Source organism: Salvia splendens, chromosome 14 (assembly GCF_004379255.2).
Source record: "Salvia splendens isolate huo1 chromosome 14, SspV2, whole genome shotgun sequence".
NCBI lineage: Eukaryota > Viridiplantae > Streptophyta > Magnoliopsida > Lamiales > Lamiaceae > Salvia > Salvia splendens.
Genome location: NC_056045.1, coordinates 29029063 through 29050931, shown reverse-complemented (window position 1 = coordinate 29050931; position 21869 = coordinate 29029063). Strand labels below are relative to the sequence as shown.

At 38.7% G+C, this 21869-nt stretch overlaps 3 protein-coding genes and 1 pseudogene across 3 annotated transcripts; all 4 read right to left on the bottom strand.

Moving 5' to 3' along the window:
- Window positions 1-270: 270 nt before the first annotated feature.
- Window positions 271-3915, bottom strand: LOC121766163 (protein YIPF1 homolog). The gene is made up of 6 exons (XM_042162515.1): window positions 3800-3915; window positions 3198-3240; window positions 3027-3113; window positions 1611-1776; window positions 1110-1383; window positions 271-636 (listed from the first exon to the last, which is right to left on the bottom strand). The coding sequence occupies exons 1-6, from the start codon at window positions 3851-3853 to the stop codon at window positions 445-447; spliced, it is 816 nt and encodes a 271-aa protein (XP_042018449.1). The 5' UTR covers window positions 3854-3915; the 3' UTR covers window positions 271-444.
- Window positions 3916-4669: 754 nt separating this feature from the next.
- Window positions 4670-11270, bottom strand: LOC121765343 (annotated as a pseudogene).
- A 450-nt stretch (window positions 11271-11720) lies between these two features.
- LOC121764486 (secreted RxLR effector protein 161-like) lies at window positions 11721-12524 on the bottom strand. Its single transcript, XM_042160498.1, has one exon. It carries the CDS (start codon window positions 12522-12524, stop codon window positions 11721-11723), a length of 804 nt encoding a protein of 267 aa, XP_042016432.1.
- Window positions 12525-16955: 4431 nt separating this feature from the next.
- On the bottom strand, window positions 16956-17661 carry LOC121764485 (GDSL esterase/lipase At2g40250-like). Its single transcript, XM_042160497.1, has 2 exons — window positions 17093-17661; window positions 16956-16985 (listed from the first exon to the last, which is right to left on the bottom strand). The coding sequence occupies exons 1-2, from the start codon at window positions 17522-17524 to the stop codon at window positions 16956-16958; spliced, it is 462 nt and encodes a 153-aa protein (XP_042016431.1). The 5' UTR covers window positions 17525-17661.
- Between the last annotated feature and the right edge of the window lie 4208 nt (window positions 17662-21869).

Below are 21869 nucleotides of genomic sequence, written 5' to 3'. Positions count from 1 at the left end.
TTTATAATATTTTCCAGCTGTATATAAAATGGACGAAAAATTGACATAACGTAGAGTAACATTCATGTTTTTGTATGAAAATAATTTGATATTAGATGAAATTATTGCGTTGCACAGCTAAAAAGATCAAAAATCGATTGTTCTCGATAGACAATCAATCTTTGGACAATTTACATATCAGCTAAATCATTGATACTATATTAAAACTTTGAAATAATTTTGATGGAGAGTCCAAATAGATGCAAGACAGTTAACCAGAAACCAGAATCCTTACAAAGTTCCAACCAAATTTGTAGCATTTGAGAATATACACAGACACCAGTGCTTACAATATAAGAATACACCAGCAACCAACGACTACATACTAAACTGTGGAAAAAACGTTTACAAGGCTAGTAAGTCCAGTTCTGTACTCAAACATAGAAAAACACGATAAAGTACAAGTTAGGGGAAAAACCACATCTTGATGAAGATTGACAAACCCATTTGCAGCACGAATGCTGAGACGACCACAATCATAGTATCAGTGGTTTGTACATAATTCTTGAGGTTCAAACTGACAAAGCTGGCTGATGCAGCACCAGCAACCAATATGATAATCCACCGAAGAAATTCAAGGGGAATCAGCAACAGAAACTGGACAGACAATGAAAAACATGCATCAGATATTGCGCACATAAAAAAAACAAAGGAAAGACTGTTGATGAGAAGCAAAATGCAGCCAATAGAACGTCTCGACTCTCAAGCAGCACACGCTTCTGTTATCTAACAGGTATTTAAAAGCATATAATGTCATTTTCATGATGGAATCGATCCAAGTGTTCAATCATATCCACATTCATCAAGCAGTGAGGCTCAAAAGGCATTCCCCAAGTGAAGAAAAGAGAAAGAATATGGGAAAAGAGAAAAGAGATACTTCATGTAACAAGACTATTGGAGCAATTACAAGTTCACAAGAATTAGCATTAACTGAATTTTTTTGTTTAGCATTAGTAGACACTAAGAATTTAAAACTGTTCTGAAGGGTTGCAAACAGTATTATAGGGAGATAAACAATTGTTAGAACTTAAACACCAAAAAATGGAGGTGAATGGGAAAAAGATACTTACAGAAATCAAGATAAAAATGAAAAGGGAATATCCCCACAAGCACCAAAAACGTACGAGGCTGACACTTGCACCCAAGTACTGAAGCAAAAAGTAATATCCCAGCGGAACTATGAGTGCATAACCATAAATGGAGCCTGCTGCGACATTTACATAGTTGACATCAAATGCCCATGTGATATTTGGGTTGCCTTTGCTGTTCATTAAGTAGGTGGCACAATTTCCAAGCGAGGCAATCACAAAAACCAATGTAGTAGAGATCCAGACAAGCCCATAGCTGAAAATAGAAAGAAATGAGCAATGTCATGGGGAGACACAAAAATAATCAAGTCACAACATTTCTGTTTATGAATTCAGATTTTGAGAAGAAATATATTTTTCAAATAATTCTTTCCAAGCAAACCCCTTCCTAATAAAAAATGCAACCACAAAGGCAGAGGTTGGTATGGCAAGTAGTTGATACGATATCCAACAATTTCACGGAGTGTTCTTCATCAAACTTACAGGTCTGGGTTTGCATCAATCTTGTTGACAAAGTCTCCGGTTGTAGGATACAAAGAACTTATCAATCTGTTTAAAACAACGTCAGTGTCTACATTAAAATATTGTGTGTATGAATAGATGCTGAATAATCCCTTCCAGTTGTTTGTTGGCTGTGGACCACCATCATCTGAGAACATACACATATTTAGCTTAATTTGAGAGCCTAGAATGTTTAAGTAGTTTCATATATTGTAAACTGAAGAGATACGTCTTTTAAAAATAGGGGGACAGAAAGCAATTCACACTGTATGTACAAGTGTATATTTACTAATGAGCATGATATTTGTCATGGTAAAAGCATGGTTATTCGAGCTACTTTCAAGTGACAACACTTGATTGTGATATTGACTCATCAGCACTAATAAGCATGTCATGCCAATTGCTAAATTCTCATTTCTTTATATGCATTATCTCATTACATTGCAAGGGGGGCATTGGCACGGTTTAATGGCCACAGCCCACAGCTCAATATGAAAGTTTTCACTTTTTATACAAAATCCCGAAATCAAAATACTTTAGCAAGCTGCATAAACTAGACAAGAATTGAAGCTAAAATTTTCTCTATGAATTCCAGTAAATGATTATCTCCATTACCCTCCCAAAGAATAGTAATGTTTCAAATGCTCAACCTAAAGGATCATGCAAAAGTTGAATAAACCATGGAAATTAAAGATCAGAATGATTTATTACCAACATCATCCCATTCCTACACGCAACAATTGATGGCAATTTCTCTTGAATGGAAGTCTAACTTTCCACCTAGAAATCAAGGGTTCCGATGGAGTAGAGCTTCTTACATGTAGACTCTAGAGTCAATGGCTATACTGCTCCAACTAGCATCCTAGTGTCCTATCTAATTCTTGTAATAGGCTGATAGATACCTTTGTTTCAGAACTATTCTAGGATTTTGTTAGTTGAAAATGGTGATTCTGCTCATGCAGCAAAAATCGAGAAACAAGCAAAAGAAAAACAAAGGTTTGCTAGTTGACGAAGCATAACTAGTACTCCCTTTGTTCCATAGTAATAGAGTCATTTTACCATTTTGATACGTTCCATAGTAATAGAGTCATTTCCCTTTTTAGTAAAAGTCAACACATTTTTCCACACATACTTTTACTCTCTCTTACTTTTTTCTCTCTTCATCTCTCTACCTTTTTCATTTTCCACTTTATTCTCCCTTTACTAAACTCAACTAACACAATTTTTCTTAATCTCTGCGCCGAAAAGAAACGCATCCATTACTATGGAACGGATGGAGTACTCTACTAGGGAAAAGAACTATTTTTCGAACAATACAATCATAGGATGCAGTAGTTAAGTACTCCATGATCCCTGCAAAATAAACAATTCACACAAATAAAGGATTCTATTACTTACCAGCATTACCGCTGGGACCACCTATTGTTTGGTAGCCCTGACCATTATTAGTATTGGGGGGAAATATTTGCAAGTTTGCTCCTGGAACTACATAAAAATCAGAGTCAAAGGAATGCATTATTATTGAATGAAATTAGTAAATACAAATGAAACTTCTAAAAGATCTTGTACCTTCTGGCGGGTTAGCCGGTTTCTTATCTTCACTAATAACAGCCTGTGCATATCCAGACACATCATAAAACACATCAATAAATTGATATTCATAATTAGATTATATCTTGGCTAGGAGAAATATATATCTATTCTTCAAAAATATGTAGCTTAATGGAATAACATATTGACAGCCAAACCCATGCTCAAAAGCTTAGGTCAAAATGTAGCCATCATAAATAGGAAAAGAGTAACTCAAACCTCAATTGAGTAAATACGATCTATTACAGTATATACAAAGAAGATAACATTCCATCATCCCCAAATACTTGGAAAAAATAAAACATAGACAAGGGAAACCCTCACAAATGAAAAACGTGATAGAAAAGGAAACCCACTTAACTTAATGCTCAAATTCTTAGCTCGTCTTCTTTCCAAACCTCAAATTCATGCTAAAACAATTCTCTATTGCAAATATCACAATGTGATAACTAAAACCCAAAACTGATCCAAGCAAAAATCCCCGCCCTAAAAAAGTACTCCAAAAGGCACAATTACAAAAACATGCAGATGCAATTTTCGGCCTATATAGAGAAATAGCTATGTGATTTCGATTATCGTACCGGCACGGATCCAACAAAGTGGCTGCTGGGGATGTTGGTAAAGGATTCGTCCATTGATTCGAGCAGCTTAGCAGAAAAGAAAGAACTTCGTGATAATATTCATGTTATAATGGGTTGATTGTTGAATTATGAAGAAAAGTTGGGGCCAAATTTTGAACCCGAGTTTGTTATTCGTTGTTAGGCCGGGCTGCCCCGACCCGAATATATTGGCCCAATGTGAGAAATTTTAGTTATATTTTTTAAAATTTAGGTTGTTATTTTACAAAAATATTTTATAAGAGTGGTTATAATTCAATTAGGGTATCATATTCATTTAGCTATTTTATATTTTTACGAGAAAAAATCAAATTATATGTATCTCATATAAATATTTTATCATTATGTCTCATTGTATCCTATTATAAGTTTCAATATTATTATCTTTTAAATGATTAATATTTATTAATACTAAATATAAAAATTTATGGTAACACTTAGTAATTAAGGTTTCAATTAAGTATAAAATAGTTTATAAATCTTTATTTGATTGGTTAGCACTAACTAATTCTTTTTAAATTAAATTGAAATACAATAGTTTAAATTTAAGAAAAAAAAATTTGGTAGTGATATATGGTGTACAAAATTGGATACCCAGATTGGATATTCGGAATTTCGAATCTATTATGATAGTATCTTTAAATTTAATATTGCAATTACTCGGGAAAGATAAGGTAAGACGAAAAGAAGTGTTATAAGTGCATCAAACCAAAAATAAAAACTAAAGTAAATTGTTATAACACCGAAGAATGAACATAAAATGATTATAACATGAAAAAATGAACATCTCCAATCATCTATTATAATTTACACTTGCTCAAGGAGATTAACATGAATAAAAACACCAGAAAAACCATCCCATTGTAATTGGAAACAGACAAAAACAAATCCTTAGCAATACAAATATGTAATGATGATACAATATTTCCAGTGTTAGTAAAAGAGACATCTTGTCGTTGAGTTTCTAATCAATGATGAAATCAAACATAGAGAAAACTGTGATCCTTCCAACTTTACTTCTTGATTAATCAAATATATAATGAATGATGAAATCATTTATAGAGAAATATGTGATCCTCCCAACTTTACTTCTTGATTAATCGCAATGCGTCGCCTACTAAATGCAACGAGCCAGTCACCAGGACCTGGTGAAGCAAATACAGAGACAAAAACTTGTTAAACGCCAATAAAAATTGCTACATGAGGATGGATCTGTGAAAATATCAAATGACTACCACATACAGTATATTTCAATGGTTTCTTTGTTAATAACTACTTTGGCAGCTCATTGATCTATGTTATCATGTGAGTTAATGAATTGATGCCGGTCCTATTTCTCGACCCGGTTGCTTTCCCATAAATACCAGAGCATCTCAGAAGTGATGGTAATGATATCATAAATGTGATTCCTTTATGGTGTAGGATGTAAGGAGTGTGGCAGGTTGCATGAATCGTGAAGGCTAACGTTAAAAGCAACAGTAAGTGTGGATCCCTACTCTATGTAGTAAAACTGTGCTGTTCTCAGAGTTATGACAACCTTTCTCAGCATCGTTATTGCCAGCTTCACACGTTAATTCTGTGTTTTTGGGATCTCTACCTGCAAGATAAGTGAGAGTTAAGGCCAGCTACAGAGACAACATCCTATTTAATGTGAAAATTTATTCATATTCCATACGATATGCAGAAAATTCAAGTCAGGTAAGCAACCACTATAAAATTGCAAATACACCCAAGGGGAAACTTTACCTTTTTCCCCAACAATGAGACTTTCCCATAATCTTTGAAGCGTTAGCTGCCACGATAAATCAACTTGAGCATCAGCAGCAGGTAAAGCCGCGCCCACCTTGTAATAATACACTGACGTGTTTGGAAAAATAAGGCCTTCTTGAAGTGGACTCCTGAAAGCATTGATGTAGGGAATTGTTTAAAAAGTTTTGTTTTTTAAATTCTTTCCCTATTCATTTATAAAAAAAATTACAATTTCCTTGAAATTCAGAAAAAAAACAAATGAAATAAATATATTGGAATATATTTACTTCTATACCAAATATACTTGATGAACCTGGTATTTACCATGACTAGTGCAGGCATCTATCAAGCGTGGAAGAAACAACTGAGGGTCTCTCACAGACATACAATTGAACAACAGAATCTGCGCATTTGCCAACAAATTAAAAATCATCTTATGTCAATAATTGATCAACACATAAAATATAGAAAGAAAGATAAGTACTACTCAGAAAGAAAGAAGAGAAAAGTTAACCACAAACCAATTTTTAAACTAAGGTTTAAAAGCTATAAACTTAATGGAAGTCATGAAGTGCTCTAATTTTAAAGCTTTACTAGATACAAACAATACCTCACCAGATCATATAATTTAACAATTAAAGTTATTTTTTCTCGGTGCACATTATTCCCCATGAATCATAACTATGAAACTCAAGAGCTTGCTTATTAACAGTCATGCAACTTCTATCATCTCTTAGATGAGCCGGTACTACAACAGAGATGGTTCTACCAAAGCAAGAGGTTATAAAGATGCAATGAGTTTTGTGCCAATGATGAGGTTATATGTCATACACAACACAACTGTTGATCAATACCTGAGTAGGAAACTTTCTGAGTGGTGCACTGTTCCCTGATTCATGTGATCCTTTAGTGATATTGTAAGATTGGTTATATGAAGGGTTATGATCTTCTTTGGTTGCTAGACAAAACCATTTTGCACATACGTCCATACTTTCGGGGCTGTGGGCACCATCCAAATAGAAGACAAGATCTCCAGGGCTCTCACTCTCAATAAGATGGTCAGGGACAATTTGAGCACGTCCTTGCAAAGAGGCAGTTGCACGTCCTCGAATGAATTCCTCTGGGAGAGAGGTCTACATCCGCGCAGAAGTCAGAACAATGGATGAGCATATCGAGTGATGTAATAAATGTGAATTGCAGTTAAATAGAGCTAACATTCTGGTTTAAGTAATTGATTCCAACATGACCTTCCCTCTGAAGCCAAGTAGAGCATAATGCAACTGCAAGTCCTGCATTTAAGTATTGGTGCTCACCCTCAAGCCCAAGATGCACATCACTCAGTAGGCTAGGATCTAAAGGATCAGCTACTTGAAGATTTACCTATAAGCATTATACCGTAAGCTTTACTCATTGTAAATCTTTGTGTTATAATAGTGTGGAAACATGAGCTGGCAATCAAGTCTAAATTAATGTTGTCAAAGCAGTATGGCGGCTTATGGCATTCCGCCCGAAAACCGCCACAGGGATATGGTGTATCAGTATGGCGGGATATGGCGGTCATTAATTAAATAAATAAAATAATAGTATTTATATACTCCCTCCGTCCCGCACTACTCGCACGTATTTCCTTTTTGGGCGTCCCAAGTTACTTGCACTCTTTCCATTTTTAGTAAAAATTTCCACCTACAGCCGTCATTTTTGACTTTCCTATACACTCATTCCTTAATCTCCGTACCGAAAAGGAAATGAGCGAGTAGCTCGGGACGGAGGGAGTATAATTCAAAAAAATTAGAAAATAATAAAAATATCACATCAAAATTCAAAAACTCTTTAAACAATTAATAAAGCAAAAAAATAAAAAGCTAGTATTATATATAAGTCTAATAATTAAAGTCTTTAGTTCAACAAAACATAAAGCCATCCTAAGCAATACACAATAGTCATCGAGCTCAACATAGTCTTCTAGTTCATCCTCATCACTAGAGGTGCCCAAGGTTTACGATTCCGGCGGTTAACCGCGAAACCGTAACCGTCGGTTACGATTCCGAACCGGAACCGAAACCATCGATTTTAGAACCGTGGTTCGGTTCAGGTTCGAAAATTTCCGAACCAAAACCGTACTAGAACCGCCGGGTCTGGGTGGTTCCAAACCGGAACCGTGAAAAATCGCCAGAAAACCGCAAAACCGAGCCGGAACCGTAAAAAACCGCCGGTTCGAAACCAAAACCGAAACTGGCGGTTTTGGAGCCGTAATCACGAAACCAGAACCGACGGTTCCGAACCGTAACCGTCGGTTCCGGAACATTGGGCACCTCTACTCATCACTATCATAGGCATTCATTGCTTCATACTATAATTAGGGTTTCAATTTCTATTTTAAGTTTAATCTATTTTCATTTTAATTATAAAATAAAATGGGTTAGAATGGTTGGGTGGGCCGGTTCAATTTTGGGCTTATACCAAAATTCAATTAAAAAGTAAAAAATCCATTAAAAAGTCAAAATTAGAACCAAAAAAGTCAAAATTATAGTAAAACACCGCCATGGCGGGATATAATGGCGCCACGACCGTGGCGGGCATGGCGGCCGATACAGAAAATGCCATAAATCGGTGTGGCGATGGCGTTTTCATTACTAACCGATATGATATAGCGCCATATCACTGCCATAGCCGCTATTTAACAACTTTGGTCTAAATAGAATAAGCACTGCAAAATATCACCTTTAAAGGACAGTTCATTTATCACCAACATCCTCAAGGAATGTATTTATCAGAGATTGCAAAGACTCATAATGTACAAGATGTATTCAGCAAATAACCCCATCAACTAAGTAAATCACAAGACATAGTTTCACCAGGCCAAATACTTGCACCTCAAACACTCTGATTTGAGCAGGCTCAAATATAAAAGAAGGGTGGGGAAACATAATCTATTGTAATTCAGTAATCAAATTACTAAGCAAGGTCTGCATATAAAATTCCGCGCCTTAAAAGTACCACTTTACGTGTTTACCCTAGTAAAAGCAGTACTTTATGGTTTACCTACCCTCACCAAAAAAGATCACAAATAGTCTTCAAGCTGCTCAGTGATATATCTTCACGATTATGATGTAAAAGTATGATTTGAACAGAGCAGATAATCAATTTATATAGAGATATTAACTCACACTGAGCTCTGCGGCCTTCTGCACAAGAACAGTCATTGCTTCTTCAGGTTGTGGCACGGTAAAGGCTGGAATACCATTCTAATTACAGAAAACAAACATTAAGGTCTTACAGGGGGAAGAGATTACTGGCATTCTCTATATCTCAAATAGCGAACATCGCATCAGAAATCAGTGCCATCCAACCTTGAAGATACCAGTCTTTTCCCCAGCAATTTGTCCTAGTGTATTTCCTGCTCAAGGAACCAATCAATATATAAAACACACAGCAATGCTTTTTTTTTTCACAAAGAATAACACCACCTTGAAAGAGTAACATTGGGATTTTAATAACCTAAGAAAGTTAGATTCCTTAACCATTGTCTGTATTGGAATCATTCAGTACATAATAAATCGAAGGGGGAGGAGGCTTCCTAAAACAGTCAAATTATCATGGAGAGAAGGCACTAACCAAGAATTTCCATGTGGTCATACCCTAAGGATGCTATGCCACAGACGACTGGATTTTCAACCTGAATGAAATTACATCATCATAATGTTAGAGATCCATGAAACACTGATATTTCAGAAGATATTGCAATTCGGAAAAGCATATAGTTCAACTTAAACATAATGATATAGGTGAGGTCAGTGTGCAGATGAGTCTGATTCATACCACATTTGTAGCGTCAAATTTTCCACCTAAACCAACTTCCAAAATGACAACATCGACCTGGATCAAATAACATCAAAATGAGATAAAATTTTCCCAAACAGTACAATCTATGACACAATACAGTTTAAAATTTACCTGCTCAGCTGCAAATATCTTAAAGGCGAGGAAACGGAAATATGTTGGCATGGGTACCTCATTGGAGGTTCTTTCCTAAATTAAATCAATAAAATCATTGAGCAGGTCCCAGAGAAAACTAAAACCAGCAGCCTCATTTCTGTACAGCATAAAATGCCAAGATAATGTGGACCCATGATTGTAAAGGTATCTCCAGTATAAGAGTTTGGAAGACCAACAAAATACTATATATAATGAAAATGCTGGAACAGTATTGTATACTTGCCTTTAGTCGGTCCCAACACCACCAAAAGTATTCCAGAAACTTCTCTTCACAAATATCTGAACTAAAATATCCGGGAGGGGTGGGGGATAAAAATAAGAAAGTCAATCTGATTGCATTTCCCTCTCAACATATGCACGTCTGTATTTACGTCTGTCCGTGTGTGACTGTGTGTAAATACTACTCCATAAGCTTTGTAATAGTAGTAGACATTCTCCACACATGCTGTTTTTAAGATCATACCCATTTAGCCTAAATCTTTCGCGAACATCAATAAGGTGAGGAGATGTGAAAAGCCCAGTTTGGAAGCCACAGTTACGCATAATATATTCTGCAAAAGTGCAGGTTGACCCCTTCATGTTACAGAGCACCAAACAGAAGCTTTATCAGTGCTATACCATGAGAAAACCAGCACTAAGAAGTGGACTCATATGTATTTGCTAAAAAGTTGATGAGGCAGAGCCATTCGAAATCCATCAAAACACAAAATACTAATAAATCCACTCCCTCACCTTTCCTTTGGTGCCCGCCACATGAATAACCTTCATCTGTTTTATTGGCTCCTCTAGTTCAAGCATCTACATTTCGAAAACAAAGAAGACGGAAAAACAGTTACAAGATTTGAATTAATAAAAAAAAGGAGTCATATCCAAAAGACATTTAAATGAACGGAGATACCTTAATGTAATCAAACAATATGTCAAACCGATCCCCATTGTTATTGTTATCTGCACGGCTGCGCTTCGTTATCAGTGACAGAGCCTCCATTGCCTCATCGTATGGAGACGGCATAGTGTCTACTGATCCATTTCCATCTTTATTTACATAAGAAATGATAAAATCACCCAAAAAATCAACTAAATCAGCAGAAATGCCTAAGCACAGATATGTGACCAGCTTCAAAAGAGCATTATACAGTATCGATTACACAACCATACAACAATATATCAGACATATATGTATAATAGTTCATTTTAGTACTATTGAAAAAATAAATAAACAGCAGTATTTGAACGAATTTAGGCGTGCTCACTTTTCGACATTTCTTCTATCCAAACAAGCATTATACAGTATCGATTACACAACCACGCAGTTTACCAACAATATCTCAGATACATATTAGTTCATTGTGGTATTATTGGAAAATTAAATCAACAGAAGTATTTGAAAGAATTTAGGCGTGCTCGCTCACCTTCCGACATCTCTTCTATTCGAAGGAATGCTTCCCTGCTTGATAATCCGACGATAGTACGATTCACCAAAGCAGGGATGTTTGGTGTGAAATATTCATATCTGTATTTTTTTTGTGTGTTTGTGTGTGGATATAGAGAGAGAGTGTTGGTGTGAAGCTGACGAGCTAAAACGTGAAGAGATGCAGAGTGACGGTTGGTGAAAGCGTCATATATTATTCCCACACTTTTAATCATACCATTTTTTCCCTCTCTTCGTTCATAAGCTATCCCACCGCTCTCTTCCACGCCGTCGCTCACGGCTGTCGTCGAGCTGAGGGTTTGGTCTCGTCGTTGCTGTTGGCGAGGATGAAGAAATCAATCAAGCAAACAAGAACAAGATGAACACTATAATTTCTGGGAAACAATGAAAACCCTTTATTGAATTTGATCGATCTACAAGACTCAATTGAGTGTAACTACAAATTGGGGAAACACAGCTAAAAGCGACGAAGTAAACAAACTCAAGGTTTGTTACAACTAATACAACGGCTAGTTGTATTGGACGGCCAGGACTTAATCATCTAAACTAATCAAATCTGACGGCTCTCAACTGCGCTCAATACTTGAGCTAAAATCGTGCCTCCAACTCGCGACTTTAACATTGTCTTTCTGAGTTTGCCCGAGCTTGAATCCAGCAGCCAACACTGAGTCCACAAATCTCCACCTTGACTGCTTGATTCCGAGATCACTAACTCCTTTCACACATGCCTATCGGCTTCATGCACAAATCAAATTTCTCCTTAGGCAACGGCTTTGTAAGCATGTCAGCCGGGTTGCAAGCTGTGTCCACTTTGAACACCACAATGTTCCCCTTCTCCACCTCTTCTTCACAAAGTGATAGCGCACATCTACGTTCATGAAAGAATTGATGCTTTGACAAAGTGCTAGCACCATTACTATCACATCCTATGGGAATAGCCTTATGCTCCACACCGAACTCAGCTGCAATGACTCTCAACCACAGGCTTTCTTTCACTGCTGCAGTTAATGCCATATATTCGGCCTCCGTGGTGGATAAAGCCACCATGCTCTGCAATCCAGACTTCCAGCTGATAGCTCCACCATAAAGTGTGAAAATGCAACCGGATTGCGACTTCCTGTTGTCAAGATTGCCTGCAAAATCACTATTACAATGACCCACCAAAGCATCTCCTTCCAACACTACATCACCCTTATATAGAATACCAAAACCCCCAACACCTTTCAAATACGTCAAAGTCCACTTCAAGGCTTGCCAATGCTGCCTTCCATGATCTGCCATGAAACGGCTAGTTACACTGATGGCTTGAGCTAGATCAGGTCTAGTACTTATCATGGCATACATAATGCTGCCAACTATGTTAGCATAAGGTATTACCTGCATCTCCTTTCTTTCATCCTCACTCTCACTCTCTGGCTTTCTTTCATCCTCACTCTCACTCTCTGGCTTCTGCTGACTTGACAACTTGAACTGCCGCCCCATTGGAGTCCCTACTGCCTTGGCTCCTCCCATCTTGAATTTCTCAATTACCTTACTGATATATCCAGACTGATTCAGCCAAATTTCCTTCTTGCTTCTGTCTCTAACAATGCTCATGCCAAGAATCCCGCCAACAGCACCAAGATCCTTCATTTCAAAAGCTTTACTGAGAAATTATGTTTGGGATAAGACAATTTCTTTGATTCACAGGAGCAGGACCCCACAAATCACTATGAGCATAATCCATTGGAGCAGTAGAGGTGTGCTTACCTTTGGGATAAGACAATTTCTTTGATTTTGCTAGAATGCATTCTTCACATGTCTGATCAGCTTTCTCCACAGAACTGGTAATCACCTTTTTCTTTATCAACTGATCAATACTACCAAAAGCAAGATGGCCCAATCTCAGATGCCACAACTTCACAGAGTCTGCTTTCACAGTGTTCAATTCACCATTCCTTATCACAGATGCCTCAAGATAATATAGACTCCCTCTTCTTTCAGCTTGCAGCACCATTTTTCCTGCCATTCCCACCATCATAATACCATCTGAAGAGCAGAAAGAATATCCTTTTCTTTCAAGAGCTCCCAGTGAAATCAAGTTCCTCTTTACCTCAGGGATGTATCTGACCTCAGTCAGAACCTTCACCGAGTTATCTACCAACCTCAGCCTAATACTTCCCATCCCTTCAATCTTGCAAACCTGATTATTCCCTAGCACAATTGATCCTGTTGTCTCATCAATGGAATAAAACCAGTGCAATCTAGAGTAAATGTGGAAACTGCATCCATTATCAAGAATCCAGGAACTTTCCTCCACTTCTTTCATAATATTCAAGGCTTGTGCACCCTCAATTTCCTGCACACAATAAGAGCTTTGCTTGTTCCCAGCAGCCTCCTCAGCCTGTTTCTTTTTCCAAGCAAAACAGTCCTTTAGATGCCCTGGTTTCTTGCACCAATGGCAAGATCTAGTCTCCTTCCGATCCTTGTTATTTGGCTTGGGAGCCTCTTTCTTGGCCCCCTTCTTGCCCTTGAACTTCTTAATGTTCGAGCTCTCTGGGATCTGAGTATCTTGCTGCCTTCCCATTCCTTTTTGCAATTCTTTTGCCATCAATGCCGAATGAACCTCTGCCAAGGTTATAGGCTTGTCTCTACTATACAAGATAGCATCCCTCAATTGATCATATGATTTTGGTAAGGCATTCAACACAAGAATCACCTTATCCTCATCACTGATTTTGACATCTACAGCTTCTAGGTCGTCAACAGACTTGGTAAAATCATCGTATTGCTCCATTATAGATTTCTCTTCTACGAAACAATAAGAGTATAACCTTCGAAACAATAAGAGTATAACCTTCTTTTCATATAAAGCCAGTTTGCAAGGGATTTACCTAGATATAGCTCATCCAATTTCTTGAGGATCCCGGCTGCAGTTGTCTCCTCCTGCACCTCTCGCAACACCTTGTCGCCCAGGCATAGAATCACCGCACTGTGCGCTTTCATCGACATTTCTTCCTGTCACAACCGCGCCTTCTCATCGAGCGGCTCCTTTCCTTTTTTCTTTCGGATCCTTGGGCTGCAGCGCACTCGCAAGCCCTTGTTGAATTATAAGAGCTCGCATCTTCATCTTCAGAGACCATAGTCGTTCTTTCCATTAAATTTTTCAGCCTCAAAACGAGACGCCATTTCTTGATCGATTCAGAGCTCCTCCCGACGAATTTTTTCGCTTCCCACGGACGTAGCCAGTTGGCGAGGATGAAGAAATCAATCAAGCAAACAAGAACAAGATGAACACTATAATTTCTGGGAAACAATGAAAACCCTTTATTGAATTTGATCGATCTACAAGCCTCAATTGAGTGTAACTACAAATTGGGGAAACACAGAGATAGAAGTAAACAAACTCAAGGTTTGTTAGGCTATCCACAATGGCGCCTAGCGCACGGCCTAGCCGAGCGCCGGCGCTAGGCGGTCGCTAGGCGAACCATTGCAGCTTCCGAAAACCGCCGAGCGGTTTTTCGGAATTAAAAATCGCCTAGCGCTAAGCGGTCGACGGGCGCTGGGCGATCCGCTCGGCGCCGTTGCAGCGTCGGGATCGCCCAGCGGTTTTTTTTGTTTTTTTTTTTAAATTTTCGAGACAGTGTATATACGCGATTTGCACTTCATTTTCATTCGCACGACGGCGTGGCCGTCCCCAACGCACGGAGTGGGGTACCTCACGATGAAGCCGGCCTCCTCCAAGCACATGCCGACATGCGCCAAACGGAAGCTCATATTCGACTCCAAATGATTTAATTGAAGAGTTATGGGCGCGGAGGACTGCTCGGAGTTAGTTTTTTTTATTTATTTAATTTTTTAAAATGTATTTTTTTTAATGTAATTTTTATTATTAATGTACTTTTTTAAAATTTTAGTACTTTTTTAAATTTATTGTACTTTTTTAATTTATTGTACTTTTTTAAAATTAAAATAATATTATTAATGTTTCCCGTATATGTCGCGTAAATTAAATTCCGTATATTGTGTTATTAGTGATGTGGCTATTGATGTGGCTGGGCTATTTATGATATGACTAGGCTATAGCTGGGCTATTTCTGATGTGGCAGGAGGATTTTTAGTATTGATGATGTGGCAGGAGGAGTTTGTGGCTGAGCTATGGCTGGGCTATTGCTAGGCTATCACCACTGTGGATACCCTTACAACTAATACAACGGCTAGTTGTATCGGACGGCCAGGACTTAATCATCTAAACTAATCAAATCTGACGGCTCTCAACTGCGCTCAATACTTGAGCTAAAATCGTGCCTCCAACTCGCGACTTTAGCATTGTCTTTCTGAGTTGGCCCGAGCTTGAATCCAGCCGCCAACACTGAGTCCACAGTTGCTGAATGGCGGCGGTGGTGTACGGACGGCGAGCTGTAGCCGGAATTTGCGATGAGTGGTGAAGAAATAGGAGAGAGAATTGCAGATTTGGAATTTTTGCTAAGATGGGCTAGCTAATTCATATGCGCCTTTTAATAAGTGGGCTTTAATTTTCTACTGTAAACATTTTGGAAAACGTAAAACAATGGAGTATGAATTAATTTGTGTATGTAACTAACTAGTTAATTAGGCCGAGATTTTTTTCGGGCCTATTGATTTACATAGATGCATTGATCGAGATTGAGCCGGCCGTGTTTTTTTCTCGAAATCATGGCCGGCTAAAAAATGCATTGAGCCACGGAAATGTATAACACAACGAAGCTCGAATGGTTGTTTATTGTGCAATTTTTAAGGTTGGGCTAGCCCTAGGCCTAGCCCACTAGACTTTTACATAATGTAACGTCGGATGTAAGAGTAGGGAGTGATCGCCGATGGATATACACGGACATGGAGCAGATCCTACTTCAGGAAAATGTATATTGTATAGCATACAAGATTTTTTTTTCGTTCAACTTAATTAGTGTGGCTGAATTTGTTTCCACCTTATATAACCCAACTGTGTGTTACAAATAAATAGTAATGCAATATATGAAAATTCCACTAAACCTTAAAATTGGAAAATATGTGACAAATCTCGAAGACAAATATATGAGGAATGTTATACCAATTATGATAATGGGAAAATGGAATCATTCCCGAAGATAAACAGTAGTATAAAATAAATAAACTACCTAACAATTATGCTAGCTAGAACATAAATTATTTAAATAGAGTAATCTTAGAATGATTCTTATCTAGTAGCTAGCCATCATTATATAATTCTCAAACAGAACTAGGGTATAGACGACGAAGTGATCTGGCCTTGAAATTGTTTGTAAGAGCTTTGTAAGCAGCTTCTGATGGATTAATTGAATCCCAAAATACATACTCCGAATGAACATGACATGCAATTGAGGCTACATTGCAAAGTGGCCCCAACTCCACCGAACCACTTCCACAACATCCCTTTAGTGTAGTCTTGAACCCTAGTTCACAAAATTAATTATAAACACATTATACATATATCATTAGGTGAAATATACTAGTACTACATATGTTATGAAAAGTGGTAGTAGCTCACCATATTTACTAGGCGTGTCAATCATATCCATCATTGGAGTGAAGAGATCCATATAAATAACCTTGAGTGTAGGCATTGCCACCATCATCCTCTTCACTCGAACCTCGAGCTTCGCGTTGTATTCCTTCGCGTCCGCGTTGTGCTTCGCTTTGCACTCGCGCCTGAAAAGGTCGCCGGTCAAATTTTCACTTTTCTGCGACGGCGCGGACGAGGGCGAGGGCGGCGGAAAGACGGTGGTGTCCATCGGCAGACACCCTAGCGGCGGAAGACCAATGATAGCTATATTTTTGGCACCAGCATTGTACAATTTCTGCATAAACCCGAATTTAATTATTAATTTATAAAAAGACAATGAATGACAGACTAATACTATTATAAAATGTACTTTAACAAAAGTGTCTAGGTTTTTGAGAAGCATGTCATGGTAGGTAGGTAGGGAGTACATAGCCCTAGTGGTTGGCAACAAATAGTAATTATCAATCATGTCACTTGATCCCGCCGAGATCATAAACAACGCCCTCTGCACCGTCGCCGTTGTCTTTTCAAGCCCGAATACCTCCTCCATTTTGACAAACGCCTGTTCAAAATTTTGGAACTGTTTGTCCAAGTTGAGGACGCCGACCTCGGCCGCGGTCAGGTCGTGGAGGCCGGAGCACGCGGACGCGAAGCTGACGCCGGTGTCGAGGTCGTCGGCGTCGAGGGTTGAGTCGGCGTAGGCAGGCAAGATCTCCTTGATGCGGAAAGCGGAGACGAGCATGTCTCCGGGGAGCTTTCCGTTGCTGAACCTTCCGGTGTGGCTCTGGCCGGGGAAGTCGATTCCGTAGGGTTTGTGATTGGCGCGGCAGACGGTGAGGAGCTTGTTGTTGTTGCCGGAGTCGAGAATGGAGTCGCCGAAGGCGTATATGGCGGTTGGCCGGGTGGCGGCGGACGGAATGATTGTGGCGGAGAGGAGGAGGAACAGAAGAGGGAGATGGCTATTCTTCTCCATTTTTATGCCACACTATGAGAGTTAAACAAAATATGAGATGACACATTTATACACAAGGAAGAAGAGGGAGTTTTGGTAGCATTTGAATGTGTCAAGGAAAGGAGGGCTAATTCAATGATTTGAGTGTAACCTAGATCTGTTCCATTGATGGGGAGAGCTAATAATAGTTAAAGTATCAGTCAATCCTATATGTTAGGAGATCTATTTGATTTAGTTTTTGATTCCCTTAATATCCTTGAGTTGTATAGTAGAGAGCCCACTTGTTAAATTATGCACTCTATAACGCATTATATGTAGAAAAAGTGGGTCCATAGGCTCCAAGATTAGTATATACTTAATTTCGTATTATAAATGACTAAGAAAGTGTTTATATCATACTATTTATTATTAGGGCTAGGTAGACGGTCGGTTCGATTTTTAATCACACCGGCCAGTGATACTAAACCCGAATCGAACAAGTTAATTAATCGATTTATTGATTTCAAATGCGATAAAGAATGTCACATGCAGAGTTCAGACTGTGGGCTTGCAGAGGAAAGTCGCGCATGCGTGCCAACTAAGATATCTCTTTTTCATCATTTTATTGTTGTAATGAAAACCATTTTATTACTCTTTCCGTCCCACAATAATTGTCACTCTTATTGTAGGCACGAGTTTTAAGAAAATGTAAAGAAAAGTTTGTTGGAAAAGTTAGTAGAATATGAGACCCACTTTTTTATATTGGTTTTATAATAAAATGTGAGTGAAGTAATTAGTGGAATGTGAGACCTACTTACCATTTATGGTAAAAATGAAGTGTAACAATTATTGTGAGACGAACCGAAATGAAAAAGAGTGACAATTATTATGGAACGGAGGGAGTATCAAAGTTGGATTAGAGTTTACTATGTACTATATGTAATTCCAAGAGTATGAATTTAAACTTGGTGTTCAACAAGGTTACAATCTGTTTTCTAGAAGCATGGTAAGTGTAATATATAGAACGAAAGTAATTTTCAGCTCTCATAAGTTCAATTTTAAACTATGATACAATTCCATGCTTTAGTTTTCTTGATTGTTTTACTTGTATTTTTTAGTACTCCCTAGTTTTGCTTTGTGTAATTAATCGAACTATAAAAAAAGAAAAATTGTGAATGTAAACGAGATCTAGATGTACATCATAATTGTGAATATTGCTGGATCAACTGAGCTGGAGCTCAATCGAACTCGTTAGTGTGAAGATGTACAGGAGCCGTTGGATTAGATTAGTTAAATAGCTTTTAATCTGAGCCGTAGATCTTCGACTAGCCGTTATGTTTGAAAGGAGTATAAGATGTTAGTTTGTTGAATTAGTTTTTCATAGCTCAAATTGTATTCGTCATAATCTGCAGATCAATAAGAGTTTTTCCCAGTTTTCTCAAATCCATCTTCTTCAAGTTAATGCGATTGATTCTAACAATTGGCGCCGTCTGTGGAAATTGAAGTTGCCGATTGAGTGAAAATTCATTCGATATTGTTCTTGTTGGAATCGGATCCGCGACACAAAGATGGCATCAAGATTTGAAGCTAAAAAGTTCACTGGCAAGAATGATTTTGCCTTGTGGAGGATGAAAATTCGTGCTCTGCTTACGCAGCAAGGACTGTCTTCGGCCTTGACGACAGAGGCGAAGGAAGAAAAGAAGGGAGAGGCCTCGGATGCGAAATCTGCTGCGAAAGATGATGAGATTGAAGCAAAGGCGTTCAGCACGATTGTTCTATGCCTCGGAGATAAGGTTTTGAGAGCGATATCCAGAGAAACTACAGCGGCAGGTATTATGGCAAAACTTGAGGATCTATACCTTACAAAGTCTCTAGCAAAATAGATTACTTATGAAGCAGCGTTTATATTCATATAAATTTGTGGATGGAAGATCAATTTTAGAGCAGCTAGAGGATTTCAATTAGAATGTAGACGATCTTGAAAATATTGATGTTTCTATTGGTGATGAAGATAAGGCGATATTATTATTGAATGCACTTCCTCATAGTTATGATCAGCTACGGGATGCAATTCTTTATGGCTGAGAGAAGACCATCACGCTTCTTGAAGTGCAATCGGCTTTGAGGTCTAAGGAATTACAGAAAGGAGATGGAAGATCTGTTGATTCTATCTCGGAGAGCTTAACTGTCAAAAAGTTTAAGGGGAAGAAGCCATTCAAGAAGTTTAATGAGTCTTATAAGCCAACACCACCAACTGATCAGAAAGAGACTCGTTCTTGCCATTGGTGCAAGAAACCCAGTCATTTGAAGAAAGATTGCTACGGTTGGAAAAAGAAACAGGCGGAGTTGGGTGGAAAGGCTGTGAATACCACTCAGGCAGTGGTTGATGATGAAGCTCCAGTGGCTCTTAATGTTATGGAGCATATGGAGAATGGTTCTTGGATCATGGGCTCTGGGTGCAGCTTTCATATGACCCCCAATCTCCACTGGTTTGATGATTTGAAGCAGATAGCTGGCTCTGTGATCCTGGGAATAATCAAATTTATGAAGTGAAAGGCATAAGGACAGTAAGGTTGAAGGCTGAGAATGGCTGAATCATTGTCTTGAGTTCTGTCAGATTTATTCCGGAGGTTAAAAGAAATTTAGTGTCTCTGGGGTCTCTTGAAAGTAGAGGATGTAGAGTGGTGTCTGAGAATGGGGGAATGATAGTGAGTAAGGATGGCAAGGTGCTCATAGAAGCCAAGAGAAAGGGCAGTCTGTATTACATGAGTGTTGCTGTCATATTGAAGGATCAGAATGAAGCTCGTGTTGCAGTGAATGATAGCCTGGATATTTGGCATCAAAGACTTGGCCATCCTGCCATGGGGACAGTAAAGGAGTTAGTCAAGAGAGGTTTTGTGAAGTGTAGGGATTCTGGTAGTGTTTCTACAGAATGTGAAGAGTGTGTGTTGGGCAAGGCCAAGAAGCTGCCCTATCCAAAGGCAGTGCACACCTCAACAAAACCCTTAGATTATGCCCATAGTGATTTATGGGAGCCAGCTCAAGTGAAATCCATTGGAGGATGCAGATATTATATGAGCATCATTGATGACTTTTCTAGGAAAATTTGGATCTACATACTGAAAGAAAAGTCAGAAGCCTTGGCCAAATTCAAAGATTGGTGCATTGAAGTGGAAGCTGAGAAGGGGTTGAAGCTTGGTTGTTTGAGGACCGACAATGGCTTAGAGTATGTGTCTGGGGATTTTGATGCATTCTGTAAAGCTAAGGGCATCAAGAGACACATGACCGTGCCCATGAATCCACAGCAAAATGGAGTGGCAGAGAGAGCTAACTGCACCATCCTTGAGAGAGTAAGATGTATGTTGCTTACAGCAGGGTTGGAGAAGAAATTCTGGGCTGAGGTAGCCTCCACTGCAGTGAAACTGATGAATATGCGCACCTCATCAAGTATAGATGGAGATGTTCCAGATGTGAGGTGGTTTGGCAGACATGGAAACTATGAGAGCCTAAGGACTTTTGGTTGTAGAGCTTTTGCACATGTCAAGCAAGGAAAATTGGAGGCTCGGGCTCTTAAATGCATCATGATAGGATACCAACCAGGAGTAAAGGGGTATAGGTTATGGTGTGTAGAACCTGGAAATGGCAAGATTGTCATTAATAGAGATGTTATCTTTTGGGAGCATGATCTGCCTTTTAAGAAGAAAGATTCTGGTGTTTCTGAAACTGAACATGTAATGATCCCTGAAGTCATGGTGGAGCATCAGGAAACTCAAGGGAGCCAAGATACTGAGGTTGCAAATATTCCATCATCACCACAACAAGTACAGTAGTCCACCCCAGAGCCATTCAAGGCAGTTGGAAATTGGCCAGAGATAGAGTAAGGAGAAATGTCAGGCCATCAACCAAATATTCTGATGCTGAGTTCTTATTCTTTTGCTTGCTTGTGGCAGAGGACATAGAGTACTCATAACCTAGCAATTATGAAGAAGCTATGGAGAGTAAAGAGTGGGATAGCTGGATGAAGGCCATGGTGGAGGAAATTGACTCACTGCTCAAAAATGGCACTTGGGTGTTAGTTGAAAAACCTGATGGAAGAAGGGTGGTTAGCTGTAAGTGGGTCTTCAAGAAGAAGATAGAGGCTGTTGGTGGAGATAAGGTGAGATTTAAAGCAAGATTGGTGGCTAGAGGCTTAACACAAGAGCATGGCGTTGACTATGAGGAGGTTTTCTCTCCTGTGGTGAAGCATACATCCATAAGAATCTTGTTGGCAATTGTAGCAAGGAAGGATTGGGAGCTTGAGCAGCTAGATGTCAAGACAGCCTTCTTGCATGGTGACCTAAAAGAGACTATATACATGGCTTAACCAAAGGGCTTTGTGAAATCTGGA